The 14,622-nt window shown below is 36.4% G+C and overlaps 2 protein-coding genes across 4 annotated transcripts in view; one reads left to right on the top strand and one right to left on the bottom strand.

The window, feature by feature from the left end:
* LOC123528673 (striatin-interacting protein 1-like) overlaps positions 1-8,971 on the top strand; it is a 49,365-nt gene extending 40,394 nt beyond the window's left edge. For all 3 annotated transcript variants that reach the window (XM_045308576.2, XM_045308575.2, XM_045308574.2), the window contains 4 exons: positions 1,715-1,781; positions 2,785-2,889; positions 3,359-3,563; positions 4,048-8,971. In XM_045308576.2, the coding sequence (XP_045164511.1) occupies positions 1,715-1,781; positions 2,785-2,889; positions 3,359-3,563; positions 4,048-4,298 (628 nt within the window). In that variant the 3' untranslated portion in view covers positions 4,299-8,971. The remainder of the gene's footprint in view (positions 1-1,714; positions 1,782-2,784; positions 2,890-3,358; positions 3,564-4,047) is intronic.
* Positions 8,972-12,940: 3,969 nt separating this feature from the next.
* On the bottom strand, positions 12,941-14,622 carry LOC123528912 (uncharacterized). Its single transcript, XM_045308984.2, has one exon. The coding sequence runs from the start codon at positions 14,488-14,490 to the stop codon at positions 13,174-13,176; it is 1,317 nt and encodes a 438-aa protein (XP_045164919.2). The 5' UTR covers positions 14,491-14,622; the 3' UTR covers positions 12,941-13,173.

The raw sequence follows: 14,622 nt of genomic DNA, 5'->3' as shown, positions 1-14,622 counted from the left end.
CATCTCTCTATTTCAGATATGATGATAACAAGTTAAGTTTTCAGCTTCAAATAACTGAAGAAAAGTGAAATAATGTTGTATATTTCTATGAAACATGTGGTACTGTAGTATATACTGTATCTAAAATGGCTGATAGGTACAATATTTTGACCTTTTAGTGGCTGATATCTTTTTGTAGTCTTGAGGGCTGTACAGTCAAACTTTGTCTGTTTGAACTCTGATAATTCAATCACCACCTTCCCTCGAACTTATTCTCAGGATATCTGGTGACCCTATTGCCTGCTGATGCAATCAATATCAGTAAAGGTCTTCAGTCTTAGCATAAAGAAGTGTGAAGCTCCATTTTAGTAAGATGCATATTGTTTTTAGCTCACCTGAGCCAAAGGCTCATGCTGAGCTTTTGTGACTGCTCAATGTCCGTCGTCCGGCGTGCATTGTGTGTTCGTCAACATTTTCTAAAAAAATCTTCTTGAAAACCGCTTGGCAGAATTACACCAAACTTCACAGGAATGATCCTTGGGTGGTCCCCTTTCAAAATTGTTCAAAGAATTTCATTCCATGCAGAACTCTGTTTGCCATAAAAAAACTTTAAAAATCTTCTTGTCCAAAACTGCAAGGCATAGAGCCTTGATATTTGGCGTGTGACATCATCTAATTGTTGTCTGTGAAGATTGTTCAGATTTGCTGCCCTGGGGGTCCTAAGTTTTACAAAGACTTTTACAGGAAAAAAACTTTAAAAATCTTCTTATCTAAAACTACAAGACCTAGGCCTTTTCTATTTGGTATGTAGCATTGCCTTGTGGTGCTCTACCAAAAATTTTCAAATTACGCCCCTGAGGTGAAAAGAGGCCCTGTCTGAAACTGCAAGGCCTAAGCTTTTGATATTTGATGTGTTGCATTGCCTTGTGGTCCTCTATCAGAATTGTTCAAATTATTACCCTGGGGTGAAAAGAGGCCCTGCCTCAGGGTCCCAAGGAGAAAACTTTAGAAATTTTCTTGTCTGAAACTGCATAGCCTAGGCTTTTGATATTTGGTGTGTCGGTTGCCTTGTGGTCCTCTACCAAAATTGTTTAATTGTGCCCCTGGCGTCAAAAGAAAGGCCCACACCGGGTGTCCTAAGTTTTACATAGACTTATATAGGAGAAAACTTAAAATCTTAGTGTCTGAAAATTCAAGGCCTAGGCCTTGATATTTTGTATGTAGCATTGCCTAGTGGACCTCTAACAGGATTGTTTAAATTATGCCCCTGGGGTAAAAGAGGCCCCGCCCTGTCACTTGTTTTATGAGTTATATAGGAAAAATACTTAAAAAATTATCAGATCATATTTCCTAGACTGTTTAATTATATTTACCTGATGTACCCAAGTGATTACAGGTCACCTTACTGTGACCTTGACCTACTGACCTAATCTCTTGTTTTTTAAGATACAGTCTTGAAATTTGGATGACATGAACAGTTTTGCATACCAATCTTAAAACTGACTTTCAGTTGACCATTAATTTGACATACTGACCTACTTTCTGATATTTTAGCATCAGTTTGCCATTTGGAACATGTGGCTCATATTACTCAAGTGAACAATTCAGGGTCATCATGACCATCTTGTCAATGTCATAGGATACTTAAAACTGAAAATTTCACACCTGGTGACTTTCGTAATGGTCATCTTAGTGGCATATGTGTTTTACAAACTTGTTAATTACTAATTTGCAGTATACCAGTGTTAGATTTCCCAATGTGTGTACTTGGAGAGCAGAAAGAACTCACAGCTGATGCTTTGGTATGTTTGATGTTGCTTTATTTCACAGCTTGGATTAGTACTCGTTTGTGTGAATTTAAGATCTAATTTATCTTGATATTTATTTTGTTTCATTAGGTTTATCAGACACACTTCTGTGTCTAAAAAAGTCCACTTTAAGCTCAAAAAAGCTCAATAGATGGATACAGACCTTAGGGTACACCTAGAATAGTTTTTGTTTAAAGTAAATAGCATTTTATTCAAGTTTCTCTGTTAAAAGACAAAATTGAGAAAAATCTGAGGTATACATTCTTAAACAGTTACTAGTACTGTGAAATTATACATTTGTTGGGGGCTTAATTCTTATGGTTGAATCCCAAATTTTTTCCCAGTGAAGAAATAAAATTCCCATTCATTTTATCATCAAAAGTTGAAATTCTTGAATTTGTGTCCCCATTAAATAGCCTTATAGTTAAAACCAGGAACTTTCATGCCCATGAATATTCATGATTTCGCGATATGTAATGTCAGATTCTGCTATTATGTCTCGCTGTAAGCCACCATACCTCAGTTATGAATAATGCAATTTTAACCAACCAACTGTCAAGCTTGTTGTCAGCCATCATATGAGTGGCTTTGTTACCTTAGAAAATCATTTCTCAGAGATGAATATTTAAGAATTTTAACTCCACAGGTGTTTGCTTACTGAGATTTATAAAGGAGGGGCGTCTGAAGCCATACAGTTTTTGTATCGAAATCACTCGTAGCTGTCTGTTTTTGGTTACAAACTCTTCTAGGAATGTAGAACACTTACATGTTAGGAAGCCACTGCTGGCTCATGAAATACTGCTGGTTGTATAAAGGCACCATCTCTGTGCCTAAAGTAATGTGGGCTCCAAGGTTTTTAAGTTCACCATAAAGCCAAGTATTGCAGTATGACCTTGATTGTATGTGTGTTTGACTTAAAGCCCAACAAAACAAAGAAGGTGCTGATCAAGTATTCAACCTTTAACTGTGTTTACAATGACTGTTTTTAATTGGACAGGAGAAGGGAGACAATCAGCCGTTCTGTTGGAGGAATGTTTACTCATGTATAAACTTACTGAGGATTCTGAATAAACTGACAAAATGGAAACATTCTAGAACTATGGTAAGGAATAGGTGTAGCAATAAATATAAACCATTGAACTCCTTGTGATAGTGAAATTTGACTGCAGTCTCCACACCACGTACCAAGGGTCTCCACACCACATACCAAGGGTCGCCACACCACGTACCAAGGGTCGCATACTTCTCAGGACATTCAGGAAGCAGTAATGCAGCCTATCTTACATAAGATGAGAGCACTTTCTGTTCAATTGGTCTAAAATGTATAGGTTTCCAGTAATGATTCAAGCTGTGGAATGGTCATTAAGCTAGCCGACTGCTGATACATAACTAAAACACTAATGAAAACACTGTCAGACAAATGTTTATCAAAAGCACTAATCTCGTTTTGTTGTAGCAAATGCATTTCATTTTTTCAAATATTTTGTTCCAATGTCTTGCTTTTTTTAAGTCAGAAATGATGTCTCTCATGTCAGCAAAGATCCTGATAGTTTGAAAAATATCTTTTTCAGATGTTGGTTGTGTTTAAATCTGCGCCTATCTTGAAGCGAGCATTGAAGGTGCGTCATGCAATGATGCAGCTGTATATACTCAAGCTTCTGAAGATGCAGACGAAATACCTGGGTCGACAGTGGCGGAAGTCGAACATGAAGACAATGTCCGCTATCTACCAGAAAGTCCGACATAGACTTAATGATGACTGGGCTTATGGGAATGGTAAGTTACCTTATGTATGACCCACTGCTAGCTAAGACTCAACATTTAACACATACACTTTCCTGATTTGGTTCATTTTCACGGATACTGATTCGAAAGTATGTGTTTCTTCACCAATTTAAAAATTAAAGAATTTGCTCAGGAAAATTAAGGAAGAAAATAAACTTGTTATATAAGAAATACGTTGCTTTCTTTTGTGTGAAGTGTATAATAATTACCTGTATTGATATTATATAGATCAAGACCTAGGCAAGTATAGATGATAACTGTTAAATGTCTATAAGAAGTCTGCTGAAGGAGCCATTGGAAATTATTTCTATGAGTTTTACCTCCAACATACAGGTAAAAGTGGGTAATTGACGATTCAGTCCTTAAAAGTCCGAAAGTTCACATTTCCAAGCCTATTGTAAATGAGTCTCCCAAAAAGCATTTGAAGATACAAACCTCAGAATTACTACCTAACTTATTAATTATTTTATTACAGATATGGATGCAAGACCTTGGGACTTTCAGGCAGAAGAATGCGCTCTACGAGCATGCGTGGATAGGTTTAACAATCGTAGATATGGAACCAACGGAGCAGATCCCGACTTCAAGCCAGTGGATAATTGTATATTAAGTGTTTTAGGACAGAAGTTAGATCTTAGTGAAGAATTCAAACAGAATTATGAAATATGGTTGGACATGGAGGTGTTTACAAATCAAATAGACTGGGACCAAATAGTGCAATATTAGAATTATATTTTTAGCTCATCTGAGCCAGAAATTCAGGGTGAGCTATGGTGATCACTCACCGTCCGTCATCCGTCTGTAAACTTTTACTTTAAACAACATCTCCTCATAAACCGCTAGGCAAATTTCATCCAAGCTTCATGGGAATGTTCCTTGGGTGAAGCTCTACAAAAATTATTCAAAGAATTGAATTCCATGCAAAACTCTGGTTGCCATGGCAACCGAAAGGAAAAACTTTAAAAATCTTCTCAAAAACCAGAAGCCCTAGAACTTAGATATTTGACCTGTAGCATTGCCTAGTGGACCTCTACTAAAGTTGTTCAAATCATGACCCCGCCCAAGGGGTCACTTGATTTTACATAGATTTCTATAGGAAAATCTTCAAAAAAATTTAGAAAATAAACCAGAAGGGCTAGAGCTTAGCATTGCTTAATGGACCTCTACAAAAAAAATTCAGATCATGACCCCCGGGGTCAAAATTGACCCCACCCCAGGGCTCACTTGATTTTACATAGGAAAATCTTCAAAAATTTTCTAAAAATAAACCAGAAGGCCTAGAGCTTAGATATTTAACATGTAGCATTGCCTAGTTGACCTCTACAAAATTTGTTCAAATCATGACCCCCGGGGGTCAAAATTGACCCTGCCCCAGGGGTCACTTGATTTTAAATAGAAAAATCTTCAAAATTTTCTAAAAATAAACCCGCCCCAGCGGTAACTTTATTGTACATTGGAAAATCTTCAAAAAAATTTTTAAAATAAACCAGAAGGCCTAGAGCTTAGATGTTTGACATGTAGCATTGCCCAGTGGACCTCTACAAAATTTGTTCAAATCATGACCCCCGGTGTCAAATTGGCCCCGCCCCAGGGGTTACTCGATTTATCCCCCCACCAAAGGTGAAGGGGATATTAGAAATGCTCTCCGTCCGTCCGTCCGTCCATGCGTCCGCAACGATATTTGTCCGGAGCATAACTCCAAAAGTACTTGAGGGATTTTCTTCAAACTTCATACACTGATAGAACACATTGGGAGGAAGTGCAATGTGCAAGAACAATAACTCTACCTTGCCTATTTTTTGAGTTATTCCCCTTTATCTTATTTTCTTAAAAAAATTTGTCCGGAGCATAACTCCAAAAGTACTGGAGGGATTTTTTTCAAACTTCATACACTGATAGAACACATTTGGAGGAAGTGCAGTGTGCAAGAACAATAACTCTACCTTGCCTATTTTTTGAGTTATTCCCCTTTATCATATTTTCTTGAAACATTTTGTCCGGAGCATAACCCCAAAAGTACTGGAGGGATTTTCTTCAAACTTTATACACTGATAGAACACATTTGGAGGAAGTGCAGTGTGCAAGAACAATAACTCTACCTTGCCTATTTTTTGAGTTATTCCCCTTTATTATATTTTCTTAAAGAAATTTGTCCGGAGCATATCTTCTTCATGCATGGAGGGATTTTGATATATCTTGGCACAAATGTTTACCACCACGATGCGGAGTGTCATACGCAAGAACTAGGTCCCTAGGTCTAAGGTCAAGGTCACACTTAGATGTCAAAGGATACAAGAATAAAAACCTTGTCCGGAGCATTTCTTCTTCATGCATTGAGGGATTTTGATATAACTTGGCACAAATGTTTACCACCACGAGACGGAGTGTCATGCGCAAGATCCAGGTCACTAGGCCTAAGGTCAAGGTCACACTTAGAGGCCAAAGGTCAGATACAAGAATGACGTTGTCCGAAGCATTTCTTCTTCATGCATGGAGGGATTTTGATGTAACTTGGCACAATTATACACCATCATGAGACGAAGTGTCATGCGCAGTTCCCTTCTTTAGAATTACTTCATTTTGTTGTTACTTTAAATAGCTTTTATTGTAACTTTTTCATTACTAGTCGTAGGGAAAAATCGAGACCACTTTTCTGTAGTACAACAAACATGCTAAATCCAATTTTGAGGTGTATTTTGACCAGTCTCTTCCTGATAAAGATTTTTGTGTGGACTTGCAATTTTTTTTTTTTTTTTTTTTTTTTTAAGATTAACTTCCCTTAGTTGTTACTATAAATAACTTATATTGTAACATTTTTATAATTGACCCTAGGGAAAAAACAAGACCACTTTTCTGTGGTACAGCATAGATGTTACTCTCCAGTTTTAGGTGTATTTTATTAATTTTATTATATATAAGGTATCTCTACCTAGTAAGGAGTTTTTTTGTGGACTTTAAAAAACAAAAGACTTACAATGATTACTAAACAACTACAAAATTAACATTCCATTTGCAAATACAGCTGCTAGAGTAAAGAAATTTGCTTTGATGGGCATATATTGTGACATTCTGGTACTCTTGTTCCCTGTTAGCTTTCCATTCCTTCTTTTTACAGTAGCCATATAGAAAAACATCATAGTTATACTCTTCATGAAAATTAATAAAATTTAGCAGTAAACCACCTCACTACTGACTTATTCTTTCTTCCACATCTTAAAACCCCTGATGCGGACCACATCCTTCAATTATGATATGCCCGGTGGGGGGATTAGCCATGTCTGACATGGCTCTTGTTGTATATAGGAAAATCTTCCAAAAAATGCCTAGAAATAAACTAGTTTGTTTTTTAAGATAGAGCCTTGAAATTTGGATGACAAATACAGTTTTGCACACTAGTCTGAAAACTGACTTTCATTGACCGTGAATATGACCTGCTGACCTACTTTCTTAATATTTTAGCATCAGTTTGATATTTGAAACACTTAGCTCATATTACTCAGGTGAGCGATCCAGGGTCATCATGACCCTCTTGTTGTTGAATAAATATAGTACCAGTCACTGCATAATTCAGGCTATTATATTGAGCCATGATGAATGAAACACTATGTCATCTATGAGTTTAAGTAAAAATGCTTGTTCAAATGAACATGTCTAGATATGTACTGCCAAGCAAAAAAGGGATAACATGGTTTAGGTAGCAAACCTCTTTTTTTCCTGTTCCTAAACGTTGACACGAACATAAGAAGTGTACTAAGAACAAGCTGAAATAGGAGAGATGTTAGTTTCAGTTGACTGACAAGAACCACATAAATGGTAACAATACACATAAATGAACATTGTCCTGCCCCCAAATTACTGGGAAAACGTGGATAAAAAAAGTAGTCCCTACCTACCAACTCTATTTTGTTTCTTATGGGGACAGACATTTGTTTTCCTTGGCTGGAACATGAAATATAAGTTTCTAATTGAATGCATGCAAAATGAGATATATTTACATGTTAAAGTGACTGATACAATAGTGGTATATAACTGGTAGAATAGATCTGAATATTTCATTATCGAATTGAATATAGTGAACCTGACTAACCTCAACTCTAGGGGTGCTATCCAATAGAAAAGTTGATACAATACTTATTCAAGCCTCACATGTGGCGTTGAATTCTTCATGTGTGGAAGCCATCCAGCATCCGGCTGGCTTATGGAAGGTCGTTGGATCTACCAGTGTGCCCGCCTATGATGAAATAATGCATAGATGGGTAGCTGGGTTCTTCTTCCATCATTAAAGCTGGAAAGTCGCCATATGACCTTCTGTTGTGTCAGTGCAACGTTAAACCCATTCAAAGAAAAAATGAAGAGCTATCTATAAATAAATAATGTAAGCAACTGGAAATATCTAGTTGTGTCACTGTGCATCTTTAAACTGTCAGCAGTAATTTCATATCTGGAAAATTAGTAGATATCTTAATTTATTGCTTTTCTTTAATAGTTAACAGCGTAAGTATTCACCAGATAAGCGAATGAATTTTTGATGAACAGCCCTCCATACTAACACCTTTCAAACGTTCTGCTTGTCGGCAGGTGTCTTTGAACTTAGCTGTCAGATATGCAGTGACTGTTAAAGGATATTACGTTGGCCACAGGTTACAGAAGTATACTTTCTGTTAATTTCACTGAATACTTCAGTGTAAAAATGAAAAAGTGTAAGTTTGTTTTGCGTTTAAGGGGGGACTGTGAATGTGTCAATACTCGAAGAAAGTCATTTTATATTGATATGCCAGTTTATTGACCCAGCCCTACTCGAGTCAGTTCTAATCTTTGGGCTTCAGAGTTGAAGACGTGAATTCTTGAAAAGTCAACAATTTCATTTTTTTATCACATGATTGACCTCGTGGGAGTGAAATAAAGCCATTACCGGTACATAAATTTGGTATTACACTAGTGTAACAAAGCTTTGATGTTGACGTCGTTTTAAGTACAGGAGACGTTGGGTGAAGAAAGAAAAAAAAATTGGTGTTTCAGCATGTGATCAAAAGAATATTACATTTGAGTCTTTCCACGTTGAGTTTATTAAACTCGTTTAATAGAATTGATAAAATGCTCAGTTTTATCATTTTATTCAACTTGTGTAATAATTTCAGTATGAAAAGACACTCATGTAATATTCTCTATTTATTTCATGGTTTTTAGAAAAATGAAGTTATTAAAGTAGTTCTGTACATTTGAAATAAAATATAGTTCTTTAATATAGAATTTTATTCAACCATTTTTTTTTCATAGCATCATTGTATCCAAATGAAATGTAGCTAATGAGAAAGGCAGGATTATGTGCTCGATTTTTAGCTCACCTGTCACAAAGTGACAAGGTGAGCTTTTGTGATCGCGCGGTGTCCGTCGTTCGTCTGTGTCAGTAGGTCTAAAAATAGAAAAACCTTGTGACCTCTCTTAGAGGCCATATATTTCACAAGATCTTCATGAAAATTGGTGAGAATGTTCACCTTGATGATATCTAGGTCAGGTTCGAAACTGGGTCACGTGCCTTCAAAAACTAGGTCAGTAGGTCTAAAAATAGAAAAACCTTGTGACCTCTCTAGAGGCCATATATTTCACAAGATCTTCATGAAAATTGGTCAGAACGTTCACCTTGATGATATCTAGGTCAAGTTCGAAACTGGGTCATGTTCCTTCAAAACTAGGTCAGTAGGTCAAATAATAGAAAAACCTTGTGACCTCTCTAAAGGCCATATTTTTCATGGGATCTGTATGAAAATTGGTGAGAATGTTCACCTTGATGATATCTAGGTCAAGTTCAAAACTGGGTCACGTGCGGTCAAAAACTAGGTCAGTAGGTCTAAAAATAGAAAAACCTTGTGACCTCTCTAGAGGCCATATATTTCACAAGATCTTCATGAAAATTAGTCAGAATGTTCATCTTGATGATATCTAGGTCAAGTTCGAAAGTGAGTTACGTGCCTTCAAAAACTAGGTCAGTAGGTCAAATAATAGAAAAACCTTGTGACCTCTCTAGAGGCCATATTTTTCATGGGATCTGTATGAAAGTTGGTCTGAATGTTCATCTTGATGATATCTAGATCAAGTACGAAAGTGGGTCACGTGCCTTCAAAAACTAAGTCAGTAGGTCAAATAATAGAAAAACCTTGTGACCTCTCTAAAGGCCATATTTTTCATGGGATCTGTATGAAAATTGGTCTGAACGTTCATCTTGATGATATCTAGGTCACATCCGAAACTGGGTCAACTGCGATCAAAAACTAGGTCAGTAGGTATAAAAATAGAAAAACCTTTGACCTCTCTAGAGGCCATATTGTGAATGGATCTTCATGAAAATTGGTCAGAATGTTCACCTTGATGATATCTAGGTCAAGTTTGAAACTGGTCACGTGCCTTAAAAACTAGGTCAGTAGGTCAAATAAAAAAAAAAAACTTGTGACCTCTCTAGAGGCCATATTTTCAGGGATCTGTATGAAATTGGTCGAATGTTCATCTTGATGATATCTAGGTCAAGTTTGAAACTGGGTCAACTGCGTTCAAAAACTAGGTCAGTAGGTCTAAAATTGTTAAAAACCTTTGACCTCTCTAGAGGCCATATTTTTCATGGATCTTCATGAAAATTGATCGAATGTTCACCTTGATGATATCTAGGTCAGTTCGAAACCGGATCACGTGCGGTCAAAAACTAGGCCAGTAGGTATAAAAATAGAAAAACCTTGTGACCTCTCTAGAGGCCATATTTTCATGAGATCTTCATGAAAATTAGTGAGAATGTTCACCTTGATGATATCTAGGTCAAGTTCAAAACGGGTCACGTACCTTCGAAAACTAGGTCAATAGGTCAAATAATAGAAAAACCTTGTTACCTCTAGAGACCATATTTTTCAATGGATCTTCATGAAAATTGGTCAGAATTTTATCTTGATGATATCTAGGTCAAGTTCGAAAGTGGTCACTGCCTTCAAAAACTAGATCAGTAGGTCAAATAATAGAAAAACCTTGTGACCATCTCTAAGGCCATATTTTTATGGATCTTTATGAAAATTGGTCTGAACTGTCATCTGATGATATCTAGTCAATTCGAAATGGGTCACTGCTTCAAAAACTAGTCGTAGGTATAAATAATAGAAAAACCTTAATGACCTCTCTAAAGGCCATATTTAATATGGATCTTCATGAAAATTGGTCAGAGTTCATCTTGATGATATCTAGTCACTTGAAACTGGTCACGTGCATTAAAAACTAGGTCAGTAGGTATTAAAAATAAAAAATTGTGCATACTTAAGATGACCATCTGTTATCGAGGCAATATGGATGAATGGATTTCATGCAAAATTGTCATGATAAATGTTCACCTTATGATATCTAGGTCAATTGAAATTAGCGTCACGTGCTTAAAAACTAGTCGTAGGTTAAAAATGCCAGACCATACTTTCTGGATCTTTGAAATTGTTGAATGTATCTGTGATTCTAGGTAATTTAAAGCAATTAAAAAACTCGCTAATGTTCTTTTCCTCACCATTTCATGATCTTTGAAAGTCAATGTCGATACGTCAGTTTCGAAATCATGGTCAAACTCCAGTGTTAAATAGAAAACTGGACCTCTTGGCTTTTCATGAGACTTCATGAAATTAGTGAGAATGTTCACCTTGATGATATCTAGGTAAAGTTCAAAACAGGGTCACGTACCTTCGAAAACTAGGTCAATAGGTCAAATAATAGAAAAACCTTGTTACCTCTAGAGACCATATTTTTCAATGGATCTTCATGAAAATTGGTCAGAATTTTTATCTTGATAATACCTAGGTCAAGTTCAAAACTAGGTCACTTTGTCAAATAATAGAAAAAAACGATGTCATACTCAAAACTGGGTCATCAGGGAAGAGGTGAGCGATTCAGGACCATCATGGTCCTCTTGTTTTTTTTAATTTAAAAATACTGATCTTGCTGTCAAATTTCTCATTGGAACCCTCTTGGAAAATTGCACTGTTAATGATATTTTGAATGGAACTATTTACATATTTGCAGTTATATAGCAAGATAAAATGTATAGGTTCATGTGCTTAATTTTTCACAATTCTTCAAAAATTAATTGTAGTCCTTATACTGTAGTTTATTTTATGTTGTTAGGTTTTAATTATTTTACATCAGAACCATTCTGTTGTCAAATTTACTCTAAGAACGAATGGAGCATTGACTGTTTAACTCTAAATACATGGGATGTAGTAGATTTCCTGCAACATTTATGCTAACTACAGGTATTATTCAAGGTTTTCTGGAAAAATTAAGCTGTCTTTTTCGATTAATCAGACATGCAGACCTACCTTGTGACTCGTGAGATTTTGAAATTGATTCGCAATTATATCAAATTGTTGTATTTCATGAGCATAATTTATATAAAGACAATAAAAGGAATCTCCAGATATGAAGACTTTGTATATCCATATTTCATCCCATTATAATTTGGTGAGAACAGTGGGTAGGTTGAAAATTGGTGGCAAACCCAGTGTTGTAATAGAAGGTCAAAGCCAATGGCCACAGGTGCATTGTTCAAACCACGAACCTTAGATATAGGGCTCAAACAAAGGGCTTTTACTGCTGTGTTCCAACTAGAGTTTTTCACAGGATTCAAAGTGGTAACCTCAGGATTTCAAGTAAAGACCTTGGAGAAGGGAGATTCAAATCAAGGACCTTGAATGCAGGATTCACATCATGGTCTTGGGGACAGGTTTCAAACCAAGTACCGTGGGTATGATAGTCTAGCCCAAGATTCAAGCCATGGGCCTTGTAAAATTCAAACAAAGGGACTTGTAGAATTCAAACAAATAAATTGTAATTCAAAATACATTTTGATTTTATTATCTAATATTTACCAAAATTTAAGGTAAATATTAAAATTATCAATATTTTATGATTTTTTTAAGTTTTAGTATATTGTGTTACAGGTTTATTTTATGAACCAAAAAAAACATTAGAGAGAGTTAAATCCCTTGTAGAAATTTATGTTTTATTACTTTCATGAACTTTTGTCCAGTGGTTAGTTTGAGAAACCAGATCAATAACGTATGATCTCGGATCAAACTGAACAGTTTTGGTGATGTTAGATAGGAAAATTTATATTTTCTGTTGTATAGAAATAAGTAACTGAGAAGTGCTTAGATCTGCTGAAAGCAATTACCTATAGCGCCGTGTGTCGTCCTTGACAATAAATTCTAAATAACAGAATAAACATTTTTCTAACCAAAAATCAAAAACCGCTCGATTTGATCCAAGATTATGCGTTACTGATCCAGTTTCGATAGTAACGATAGAACATGGTATCTTTGCTATGACGACACCAGTTTATGCAAAATATGCCTTCTAGCGGTTTTAAAGGGCCAGATTTCATCTGAGGATATCAGTTTTAACGTCATATTTTATACATTGTATCTTTAATACATGTATAGAAACGCTGGAACAATGTTATTTTGATACATGTAAAAAGATGCTGTGAATTAAACAGGAAATGTTTCAAGGTGGTTTCTCGTAATTAGCATATGCAAAGAAGCAGAATACAGTATACTTTCTCGTTGATCAGTTATGCTAGATGTTTTCATCTTCCACATAATTTTCTGTTCGGTGGCCTGTGTCTCAATTTTATTGTGTTATTTTTTCCTTTGAAAGTTTCGAGTCTGGCGCACTCACAGTGTCCAATTGATACCGGAATGCTCCAACGTAGAGCGCCTAGCACCCGCTGGTTGCACATGACCCCTTTCTTGTGCCACGATGCAAAAACTCCATCCTGTGTAGTTAAATGGACAGATTGAATGGTGTTCGTGGCATCAATGACGTAATAGCCTCTTTGCAATGCCCACCCTATAATGGCACGTACAACGAATGGTCTGCCTATAGTAACTTTTGGTGCTTTACCCCAAGGAAAATGTCTGTTCGTGAAAAAGTAATCTGTAGACCGAATTACTAGAGTTCCCATTTTTGTCAGTTGGTCCACGTCATGGGGCGTATTTAGCGTAAAGTTTGCATATTTTACAAAATTAACATTGTGTCGTCTGCCTACCACTAAAACCGGTTTCGTTTTCCAGGGACTGAAGTAGTTATATAAAAATGACATGGTTTTCTCGAGTCCGTCTCCAAAAATTATGTCCGCATTTGAATAACCGTAAAAGTAGGCATCGTGCCTTTTGAATACATCAGTAAACATTGTAGACAGAACTGGTGGTCCGTAGCACCTACTGTCTGAATCTGTCACGGTCTGGACACCCCAGCCGGCATTTCTGCATTCTTTTTGCACGACAGAGTCTTTCGTCAACACCACCGGTTTGATTGACGGCCATGCATTCCATAATCGCCTAAGAATAGAATGCACTTTGGCCTTTTCACTACTGGACACCCAGGAAGAAAATAACACCATCAAAGGTTTGGTAGTAAAGTCTGTTTCATTCAAAATTAATCGTTTTAGGTCAATAGTTTGAAAACGATTTCTGTATTTTCTATGTCCAATTATTTGGTTAACTGAAGATTTCCAGTGATTAATTTTAGACGTGTTTCCGCTATCCACCTCGTCAGTATCTCTAAAACCAGCTTTGTCATCTCCGTCTGCAGCTTTTTCATGGTCGTCTGCATCGTCTTTGTAGTCGTCATTCGGGTTATCGTAGTCCGCAAGCTTTTTCTTCATTTCAGTTTCGTTATACTCAAAATAAATTAAATTCATATCGTCGGCTGTCGTCTGCTCTTCCTGAATGTCATTACCTCCACCGCCACCGATTCGCATATTCTGAGATATTCGAGTTCGGAAATTTACGAATTTATCCCAATGCTCCATGGCAACGAGCTGCATGTATGCCAGACTGACTCCAACTAAGACCAATATGAACACGAATCGCTTGAGGTTCCGGAAGTCTGTAAACCGCATGTTTGTTTTTTCTCTTATAATGGTTTGTCTACCTTCATTCTATAAACTTCTATTTGTCACAACGCATCTGAAAACACAAAACAGACAAGTTTGTTACAGAATATAATTTGATAAGACGTTCCATCTTGTGCC

The sequence above is a fragment of the Mercenaria mercenaria genome, chromosome 13, assembly GCF_021730395.1.
Source record: "Mercenaria mercenaria strain notata chromosome 13, MADL_Memer_1, whole genome shotgun sequence".
Taxonomy (NCBI): Eukaryota; Metazoa; Mollusca; class Bivalvia; order Venerida; family Veneridae; genus Mercenaria; species Mercenaria mercenaria.
This window is presented reverse-complemented; position numbering and strand designations above follow the sequence as displayed.

Excerpts from the sequence above, each read along its gene's own strand:
- LOC123528912 (XM_045308984.2), bottom strand. The coding sequence starts at position 14,490 with ATGCGGTTTACAGACTTCCGGAACCTCAAGCGATTCGTGTTCATATTG.